Source organism: Hypanus sabinus, chromosome 23 (assembly GCF_030144855.1).
Source record: "Hypanus sabinus isolate sHypSab1 chromosome 23, sHypSab1.hap1, whole genome shotgun sequence".
NCBI lineage: Eukaryota > Metazoa > Chordata > Chondrichthyes > Myliobatiformes > Dasyatidae > Hypanus > Hypanus sabinus.
The window spans coordinates 32,723,237-32,734,627 of NC_082728.1; the positions used below are offsets into that span (position 1 = coordinate 32,723,237).

Here is an 11,391-nt window from a genome sequence, read left to right on the forward strand (position 1 = left end):
CACCTTTCACCTTTAACCCATGACCTCTGGTTGTAATCTTACCCAACCTCAGTGGAAAAAGCCTGCTTGCATTTAACCTATCTCTACACCTCATAATTTTGTATATCTCTATCAAATTTCCTCTCAAGAAGGTAATTGAAAAGCAAGTGCTACTTAAACAAGGTTTTCACATCTTTGTATGACATTGATCAATGGCTGACAGAGTTCCAAGTTTCCTCTTCAGCCCATAAAACAGCTTATAGGCACTCATGAACAATGACGATGGAAAGAAGAGGAGAATATTTTTTATTATGAAAAAGTAAAAATATATACACAATACATTTATATTGTACTGGAACAGAATGCTATTTATATAGTATTTTTACATTAGACATACATATTCACTATCATCATCATAAGTACTACCTTCTACAAATCAACCAATATTTACTCAGACAAATACTTACATTGTCAAATAATATTGTATAAAAAGAAGTCTGGAGACTCTCAGAGATTTCGGTAAGCCTTGCTTTACAGTGATGATGCATTTAGACGCTCGCAGAAAAACTGAATCAAATGTTCAAAGCCCATTGTAGCTGAAATTATCGTACCATGCTTTGGGTTCGCACTAAATTCATGTCTTCATACACCGAGTTTGGAGCTCGTTTACGTTGTGACTGTTCACAATGGTAGTGTTTTCTCCCCTAAAAATTAAGACAATATTTTAAATTTGCCTTTTTTCATTCAGCTTACAGATTTTTAAAGAGAAAATCATGCAGTCTTAATTTTTAACTTATGATTTTTAAATTATTTTATGCAATTATTTATGATTATCTTATGTTGTTTTTGTTACATGTTGTGCTAACACACCACAGCAAATTCCAAGTACATGTAATACATGTATATGGTGAATAAAGATTATCTTTGCATATCTCAATTATGTTTAATAGACCTTCAAAATATCTTTCCCTTGGAATCAATATTAGTTGGTATATTACCTCAGCTCTAGTGTTAAGCCATTCTCTGCCCTGTTGTCTATTAATCCCAGGAAAGGTCTTGATTTTTGGCAAAAGGTCATACTCATAAGACATCAATGCAAAGTATGTGTGAGCTGGCTTCTTGAATCATGGAATATGGGAAGATACTCCACAATACTGTTGGGAAGGAAGTTCCATGGTTTATACTTACCAATGATGCAGGAATAGGAATATATTTCCAAACCAGGCTGGACTGAAATTTGGCTGTTTATACTGAAGGAACCTTGTGATTCTGGAGTCTATTTCCCCACGATGGTCCCAGAGTCCATCTCCCCAATGTGATCTCAGTGTTCAGCTCGATCGTGTGATCCCAAAGTGCATCTCCTCAGTCTGGTCCCAGAGCCAATCTCCCCAAGTCATCCCAGGGTCCATCTCCTTTGTTTGATCCCAGAGTCATCTCCCCAGTGTAATATCAGAGTCTATCTCCTCAATATGGTCCCCGAGCCAATCACCCCAAGGTGATCCTGGAGTCCACCTCTTTAGTTTGATTTCAAAGTTCACTTCCCTGAGTATGATCCTGATGACCAGCTCTACAAGTTATACTAGAGTTCATGCCTATGTGTGAGACAGGACCTTCACCTGAGTATGTTGCTGGTGAAATGGCATGCATTACTCTATGTTTCATTTCACTTATGCAATTATTATAAACAAACAACTGTTCATGTATTTGATTTTGACTAATAAATAATTAAATCAATTTAGATCTGCACAAAAATATACTGTATATTTTATAACTAAAGTAGATACCCCTGATGAAGCTTGTACAGTATATCTAGAGCAAGGCTGTAGATAACAATTTTCAAATCATGTATCCTTAAATACATCTGTTCCCATCTCAATATTTCTTTAATCAGTTTAATAATCTTACTTTATAACCTTTGACATTTTAAGGCATAATAAATATTTGAAACAGAGGAACTTACATAGGAAATTAACAGAACTAGTCCACAAATCCCAAGAACAATTACAAATATAATCAATGCGATCATTACTGGATCTTTCAAATAATCTACTTGGCAGAATTTCTCTTCAACACAATTTGCTGCACAGGTTTGGTTGTCAGGCTCTGGGAAGATAAAAGATAAAATTTGCACATATTCGTATTTTAATTTTACCATTTAGCTACAAATCAGAGAGAGCTTACGTCTGGTTTAATGAGTATTTTTAGGGAGAAAACAATATGAAAGCTAGTTTTTTGCAGATCCCTGGTTCTGGGTTACTGTACTTATAACTGGTCAAAATTGAATTGAAAATTGGCTTACTATTAGTAAGGTTTGTGAATGACATAGAGGGACTAATGCCAAAGCGCTAATGGACATGCAATACACTTTATGAGGTCTGAGCACGTTAAGTCAAAGAATAGCAAGGTACCAAATGGAGATCCAGATGACAATATGGAGGCAGATATTTGTAAGACATCAGGCAAAGTCAGGAATCAAAAGGATGAGCAAGGTGTGACTAATATCCTGAGCTGTGTATATTTCAATGCAAGAGATATTGTAGGAAAGGCGGTTAATAGTACTGAAGTTGAGGTAGCATATTTATGAACAGAGGCAATGTGTAGTGAGGAGAGGCTGTTGATAGGGCAAAATTGCAGTCGACAGGAGGAGACGCAACGTAAAAGGTGGACAAAATCAAAAAGGGTAAATACAGGGTTGAAGGTATTACATTTGAATACGCACAGTATGTAGAATAAGGTAGATGAAATTGCAGCACAGTTGTAAATTAGAAGGTATGATGTTGTAGGCATCACTGAATCATGGCTGAAAGAAGATTATAGCTGGGAGCTTTACGTCCAAGGCTACACGTTGTATTGAAAGGACAGGCAGGAAGGCAGAGGGGTACAGTGATGCTCTGTTGGTAAAAAAAAAAATGAAGTCAAATCATGAGAAAGAGGTGACATAGGGTCAGAGGGTGTTGATTAATTGTGGATAGAGCTAAAGAATCACAAGGGTACAAAGACATTGATGGAAGTTGTATACAGACCCCCAAACAATAGTAAGGATGTAGTCTATACATTACAACTAGAGATAGAAAATAGATGCCAAAAGGGCAATGTTACAATAGTCACGGCGGATTTCAATATGCAGGTGGATTGGGAAAATCAGGTTGGTGCTTCATTCTGGAGGGGGGAGTTTCTAGAGACCGTACGAGATGGCTTTTTAGAGCAGCTCAGGGTTCAGCTCACTAGGGGTCAGCTATTCTGGATTGGGTGTTGTGTCATGAACCAGAATTGATGAGAGGGCTTAAGGTAAAAGAACCCTTTGGAGAAAGTAATCATAATATGATTGAATTCAACTTGAATTTTGAGAAAGAGAAGCTAAAGCCAGATGAATCAGGATTACAAAGGAGTAAAGGGAATTACAGGGGCACGAGAGAGGAGCTGGCCGGAATTGATTGGAAAAGAACACTGGCAGGGATGACTCCAGAGCAGCAATGGCTGGAGATTCTGGAAACCACTTTTGAAGGCACAGGATATATACATCCCAAAGAGGAAAAGTATTCCAAAGGAAAGATGACCACAACCGTGGCTAACAAAAGAAGTCAAAGCCAACATAAAAGCCAAAGAAGGGGCAGATAATAGAGCAAAAACAATAGTGGGAAGAATATTAAAAACCAACAGAAGACAACTAAAAAAGTCATTAAGAAGGAAAAGATGGAATACAAAAGTAAGTTAGCCAACAATATTAAAAAGGATATCATGCTTCTTATGTTTCTTCAGACACATAAAGTATAAAAGAGAAGCCCCAGTGGATAACGGGCCACCGGAAAACAATGCTGGAGATGTAGTAATGGGGACAACAAAATAGCAGACGAACTGAATAAGTATTTTGCATCAGTCTTCACTGGGGAAGACATTAGCAGTATGGTGGATGCCCCAGGTGTCAGGGGGCATGAAGGGTGTGAAGTTACCATTACCAGAGAGAAGGTTCTCAGGAAACATAGGATGAAGGTAACCAAGTCATCTGGACCAGATGGTGTACACCCCAGGGTTCTGAAAGAGGTGGCTATGGAGATTGTGGAGGCATTTGTAATGATCTTTCAAGAATAACTAGGTTCTGGAATGGTTCCAGAAGAGTGAAACATTGCAAATTTTACCCCACTCTTCAAGAAGGGAAAGAAGCTGAAGAAAGGAAACTATAGAGCATTTAGTTTGGCCTCAGTGGTTGAGAAGATGTTGGAGTTGATTATCAAGGATGAGGTCTCAGGGTACTTGGAGGCACATGATAAAATAGGCTGTGGTCAGCATGGTTTCCTCAAGGGAAATTCTTGCCCAACTAATCTGTTGAAATTCTTTGAATAAATAACTCATAGGAGAGCAAAGGGGAAATCTGTCAATGCTGTGTACTTAGATTTTCAGAAGGGCTTTGACAAGGTGCTGCACACAACGCTACTTAACAAGCTCTGACCCCATGGTATTACAGGAAAGATTCTAGCATTGATACAACAGTGGCTCATTGGCAGGAGGAAAGGATTGGGAATAAAGGGAGTCTTTTCTGACTTGCTGCTGGTGACTAGTGGTGTTCCACAGGGGTCTGTGTTGGGACTAATTATTTTATGCTATATGTCAATGATTCGGATGATGGAATTAATGACATTGTTGCAAAGTTTACAGATGAAGTGAAGATAGTTGGAGGAGCAGATAGTTTTTGAGGAAGTAGATAGGCTACAGAAAGACTTAGATGAGGAGAATGGGCAAAGAAATGGCAATTTGAGTACAGTGTGAGGAAATAAATGATCATGCGCTTTGATAGAAGAAATGAAAGATTCAGAATCAGGTTTATTATTACTGGTGTGTGACGTGAAATTTGTTAACTCAGCAGCAGCAGTTCAATGCAAGACATAATATAGAAGTATAAGGATAATAAATAAATAAGTAGATGTATTCAATATACTTTATTCAGTTTCTGTATATTGAATAGATTAAAAATTGTGCAGAAACAGAAATACCATATATTAAAAAAGTGAGGAAGACTACTTTCTAAATGGAGAGAAAATACATAAAAACTGACTTGTAAAGGAACTTGGGAGTCCTTGTGCATAATTCCCTAAAGGTTAATTTGCATGTTGAGTCTGTGGTGTGGAAGGAAAATCTGACATTAGCACTCATTTTAAGAGGATTAGAATATAAAAGCAAGAATGGAATGTTGAGACATTATTAAGCACTATTGATGCCTCACTTGGAGTATCGTGAGCAGTTTTGGGCTCATTCTCTTAGAAAGGATGTGGTGAAACTACAGAAGGTTCGAAGGAGGCTGATGAAATGATTCCAGGATTAAATGGCTTGTCATATGAAGAGCATTTGATGGCTGTGGGCAGTATTCACTAGAATTCAGAAGGATGCGGTGTGACCTCATTGAATGATAAAAGGCCTTGATAGAGTGGATGTGGAGAGGATGATTCCTATGGTGGGAGAGTCTACAACCAGCGTACACTGCCTCAGAATAAAGGGGTGTCCTTTTAGAATGGAGATGAGGAGGGATTTCTTTAGCCAGTGTGTGGTGAATTTTTTGAATTCTTTGCCACTGGCAGCTGTGGAGTCCAAGTTTTTATGTATATTCCAAGGCAGAGGCTGATAGATGTTTGATTGTCAGGATATGAAGGGAGAAGGCAGGAGCTTGCAGCTGAAAGGAAAACTGGGTCAGCCATGATGAAATGGCAGAGCAGAGCCAATGGTCCAAATGTGCTCCTATATCTTATGGTCTTATATAAAAGTTATCACTTGAAGAAGAAACAATTAACACAGATGAAAAGGAATATCAAAATCTCTTCTCAGAGCCACTTCTACACATAGATTGTCTACCTTAGATTTCACAGTCTACAGGACATTCTGTCTACCTACTTTGATAATAAATATACTTTGAATCTTAGGAAGAGGATGAGAAGAGAAATTCGAAACCATCAGATTTATGGATGGCAAGAAACAAAAGCTGAAAGTTCAAGATGTCAGAAGAACTGAGCAAATACAGGTATCCTTTCCTAAAAGGATTATAGAATTCTAGAACAGATTACCAACAGAAGTGGCAAAATTGAAAATGGTTCTTGTTTTAAACAAAGTTTGCAAAGCGACCTTTTAAAAAAAACAGCTTACTTGTTCCTGCATCAGGGAAAAAAAAACTGTGGGTGGTTTCTCTAAAAGAATATCCGTGAAAATCTGTAAATTTCGTAAGTGCAAAATGACAAAGAGAAATTTCCTCAATGTTGTATAATCACGACTGGAAGCTGTGCAGCTTGTTCATCACAGCAATGAAAGACAACACCAGAGAACATGTTGATTTCTTGTATGAATATTGGTTTATGGATAACATTGGTCAAATAGAGGCATGAACCATTTATGAGCCATATCCATCTTAGTGGGCAGAACCAGCAACAATTTAGCACTTCACCTGAAAGGCATTACCTCTCAACAATACATTGTCAAAGACTGATACACACAGGAGATTTTACAAAGCTGGAAATCTTGAGTAAAAACCACAAAAAGCTGCATGAACTGATGAAGCTTCTCAATACAAAATTTTAACTGTTAAGGCGAATAACTCCTCAATAGATGCTGCCTGACTTGCTGAGTTGCTCCAGCATTTTGGGTTTATGTTTTAAAAAAAATCAGCCTTTATCTGTTAAAGTCTACCTGAAATGGGTCTTAGACCCAAAACCTTTTCAGATAAAGCTAACACAACTATGGACAAACAGTTTTCTGTTAAAATATTATTATAATACTATTATTATAAACATTACTGCACATTGCATTATTTTTATACTGTAAGCTTCCAAAAAAAAATATTATTCCTGAGAATTAAGATTTTAAATTAATAGGAAAAGTACATCTTTTCCACAATTGGCAAACAAATTTGTTGGTGTCATGCACAACTAGAATAGACCACAATAACATGAAATAATCCTACTGGCTACCAAGAATTAAAGTTATTTTTAATTGACTCCTAATGATTTGTTTTTTTTCCCCTTAATCTACATTTAAATCAATGCCCTTTTATCTAAATGGAGAAGGCAATCACAGTACAGGGTATTCAGCCGTTTCCTCTGGCATGTCTAATGTTATTATAGTAACATCTTAAGATGAATGTTCTATGAAATGGCAATAAGATCTTTACTTCCTCTTGGAAATTCTACTATGTTCTGTACAGAATTTTGTTATGAAGGTCAAGAGTGAATATAACACTTAAAATGCAATTACTTCAACTTCATTTCTCTGAACACTGAAAAGAGTTTTGACTAACAAAATGCTGATTTCCTTACAGAGAGATCATTAGAAGCAATGGAATTTTTGCTTGGGATATCAATGCAATGAAAATAACTGGAAACAAAATGACATCTGAGCGAAAACATCCAGTACGTAATTTGTATATACACATAGCTTTTTATCAGCAGTTTTAATTCAGCCTATAATAATGGAAGAAAATTTGATGCATAAAGTATACCTGATACAATAAGAAGGGTTCCTCTTCCGCTGAACTCAGCAACTCGGATATGTTTTATCCCAGTGATACAATAATAAAAATCAGTATCACTTATCTGGAGATTTCTGAACTGAAAGGTGATAGTACTTTCATCTCCGATTGTCTTATTACACTCGAGCCGATCCTTGTACAAATCTCCAACGTGTATTGAATCTATTGATTTGAAGTAACATAGATCCTCCGGCGATGGAGGATTCCTTCTAAGGTGAGTACCCACTATTTCTCCTTTCCTAACTGTAATTTTACACTTCATTGTAACTGATTCTCCAGGTTTTGCCAGTTTGAAACGTGGAAACTGGTCAACAGAGCCATCTGTAAAATTACACAATTAAAAATACAGTCAGTGCAAAAAATGAAGGGACCAATAAGCAGTACTTTGATGTAAACGTTCTTATTTTAAAGATGGAGAGATTGTGGATCATCATGTCATCACTGAGGAGGTGCCACAGGACAAAGCTGGTTCCCTGTAAGAACTTAGTGTTGAGAATGGTTACACTGGGTCCTGCAATGCAATGTGTACAATATAACTTTCTGTGATGGATATTGAATCCCAGGCCATAATTAACCAGAATAACAGGGTATTTATCATTTTGTCTTCTTATCTTGTTTTCATGAAGCTAGGCAGTACAGATTAAATCACACTTGCATCTCTCAATGCTCTTTGCATTTGTCAGCTGTGGGAAGCCACTGAGCAGAGTCTGATATCTTTGTGATGGACTATCACATATTCAGATTCACCAATATTGCAGCATTTGCTGGAATGCCATGGTAGATGAGGTGAGCAGATGAGAGTGCAGTGACAAGGGACATATTCAGCTCCAGGTGGTAATGAGAGGAAATAATGCTCAAGCTGGATACGAGGGTGACACCAGAACCAAATATTTAACGTACAGTCAAGTCAGTCAATGCATCATGAAATCTTATTTTCAAATAGCTGCAATGGAAGTCTCTCATGTTCCTCTACATCCCATTGCTGACTATCTCTATTGGTCATGAAAACTATCAAGCACTTACTTCCTACCTCACACTCACGCACTCAAAACACTTCAACATTCACATCCTGACCTCAGAATTAGATACATTCCAAGTAATAAAATAAGATACTTTTCAAGTCTTTCACACACTTTCCTCACTGATGACTGAGAAAGTTCAGAAATTTTTGGTCTCAAATGAATATATAAATATAGTTCCAAATAATGGCTCAGGACTCAAGCATACACTGAAAGAAAGATAGGGAAGGGGGCACTAAACAATAAAAGCGGACAAGTACATGTTTCTTACCTTGGAGGCGGCTATCATATTGAATCTGCCACAAAATATATGGTGGGCAAAACCTTTCAGGTAAATGAACTCTCTTCACAACTGAGTTCTGATGAAAGATCAATAATCTGAAACTTTAAGTTCTTCCAGATATTTCCTGAACTGATTATTTTCAAAAGCTTCTATTTCATTTGAGTAACACTGATTTGTATACTTTCAGCAAAAGGCTTTAACACATATTTGCTAACCAATAGTTTTCTTCAGTACAAAGTCTCCAAGATCTTTGGGTTTGCAAATTATTCTCACCAATTTTTAGTCACAGTTTAATGTTTATTTTGGACAGCTTCAGCTGTGATGATTTGCTCTGTAGCAAACATTGCAGTACAATATCTATTGATTTTTAATTGGCTTCAGTATCTTCCTGAGTATCATTCTCCTCTGCAACTTTCCTATGATAATCTTAATCTAAATTTAATTATCTCCTTACTTGCATTTCATATCAGAGGAATCTATAAAACTCAAAATACCGCAGATACTGTAAATCTAAAATACATACAGTAAATGCTGGAAATACTCATCAAGTCAGACAGCCTCTGAGGGAGAGCAGCAGTGTTAACGTTTCAGGCTTTCATCAGAATGGGGATGAAGAAGGACCTATCACCTCCAGCTTTTTTTTTTGATTACTGCAACTTTCTATGATCTTTCTTTGATCTATGATCATGGTCAAACCTTTGTCATATTACCTCCTTTAAGATGTGACACCGTTTATGTCCAGTAGTATTCAGAAGCTTTTTCCCTTTGTTTAATGATTGCAAATGTAATTGGTATTGTTATTACTTTTTGTCACGTACTGAGACACAGTGAAGTTAGCTTTGCATGCCATTCATGCACATTGCTTCAAAATGTAAGTACATTGAGGCACAGCAAGAGCAAGCAGTGAAACAATGTAAGATATATTATATTAAATATGACAAAGTGCAATGCCGATTGACTTTTATGTGCAAGGGTCATGATTAAGGTGATTGTGAAGTCAAGAGCTCATCCTTAATATACAGGAGATTATTTCATGAGTCTGATAATTGTGGTATAGAAGCTGTCCTATTCCTGCGCCGACTGTGCTTTATTAGCTTGCTGGCTCAGAAAGTCAGGAGATGCTATTCTATAGGGATCAGTTCTGGGACACCTGCTCTTTGTGAGTTTTAAAAATGACTTGGAAGAAGTGGAAGGGTGAAGTGCAGGTTTGTGGATAACACCAAGGTTGGTGTCGTAGATTGAGCAGAAGAATGAGCTGATCATCTGAAGTACAGCAGTATTTCAGAAACGTGAAATACATTGATCCAAAACTTTAATTCTGTTATTCACTTCACAAATCCACAGATAGAGCTGGCCAAGCTGAACAATTCCCAGCAATATTTTAATTTTGTTTTTCCAGTTTCTGTTCTTGCTCTTCAAAATCTTTGGAAGAGTTGTTGAGGCAAATCTGATGTTAAGCTCTTATTTATTATTTTTGTATATTCAAATGTAATTTTGGTTTTATTTTAGTAAGTTATTTTAATATCATAATACTTTCTAAGCCAACAATTTTTGTCCCAGCTTGGAGGTTACAAATATATGAAAGAGAAGCCTCAGATATTAAATTAATTTCTCACCTAGTCGATTAACTGATTTCCTATCAGCATTGTTGCATTTGGCTATATATTCACATTCTTAAATAAACTCATTTATTTGCAGCTTAAGGACCAGCAGGATTGAAATACAAAGTTCTATTCTTTAATAAAAATCACAGTTAAAATTAATGCTTTGAAAGAATAGACTTTATTTTTAATATTTCCTACTAATACAGAAACATGGCCCAAATGTACCACTGAAGTGTGAGAGAATTGAACACAAAGCTATATAAACTAGATTAGGAAAAAAAAATGTCCCTGACATTCTTTGAGGGAGAAAGAGAATCAGAGAAGGGTCGAGAGTAGGGAAGAAGCTTGTAAAGTACAATGCCAAAGACACATTGTGTGTGTCAGTTCGTTTTAGACTAATTTACATTCCAGAAAAGGACATGACGAGGAACAAGCACATGTTGTGATAAAATAGTATTACTTAAAATTTGAAAGATTTCATAGGAAAATGTTTCCTACCTGGCGCCTCTGCAGTAGTCATTGTGAAGAATAAAATTGGAAGGTAGAGCAATATCAGTACAGCCATATTTCCTTCTCGCAAGTAACTTCTGGTGAAACATTTTGAAACCACTGTTATTTACTGTCTGATTGACTTACTTCAGAAACTTCCTTAAAAGACACGCCCCCAAAGATCTGTGCTCAGTAGATTATGCTTTGCTGTCCTTTTCAGTAAATATATATTTTTTCAGAAAAATGGCATTAATCCATTTTACTTAAGTGATGAAAATTACTTATTTATGAATCAAATTTTCATAAATACAGAAATATGATCAAGTACATAAACATAACTTCTAGAATGTATGAACTGAATAAATATCAGGAAAATTGTATCACCTGCCTGAATAATTGCAGCTTCAACAACATTCAAACCTCTTGTGCTGTGATGGACTTGTTACTGATGGTGTTTTTTATTTGCACTAATATCCTGCCTTTTTCTCATTCTTCACAGTCTTCTACAATTTA

General features: G+C 36.5%; 1 protein-coding gene across 1 annotated transcript; it reads right to left on the minus strand.

Moving 5' to 3' along the window:
• Positions 1–275: 275 nt before the first annotated feature.
• Positions 276–10,993, minus strand: LOC132380317 (uncharacterized). Its single transcript, XM_059949069.1, has 4 exons — positions 10,888–10,993; positions 7,454–7,804; positions 1,940–2,082; positions 276–683 (listed from the first exon to the last, which is right to left on the minus strand). The coding sequence occupies exons 1-4, from the start codon at positions 10,952–10,954 to the stop codon at positions 582–584; spliced, it is 663 nt and encodes a 220-aa protein (XP_059805052.1). The 5' UTR covers positions 10,955–10,993; the 3' UTR covers positions 276–581.
• Positions 10,994–11,391: the final 398 nt, after the last annotated feature.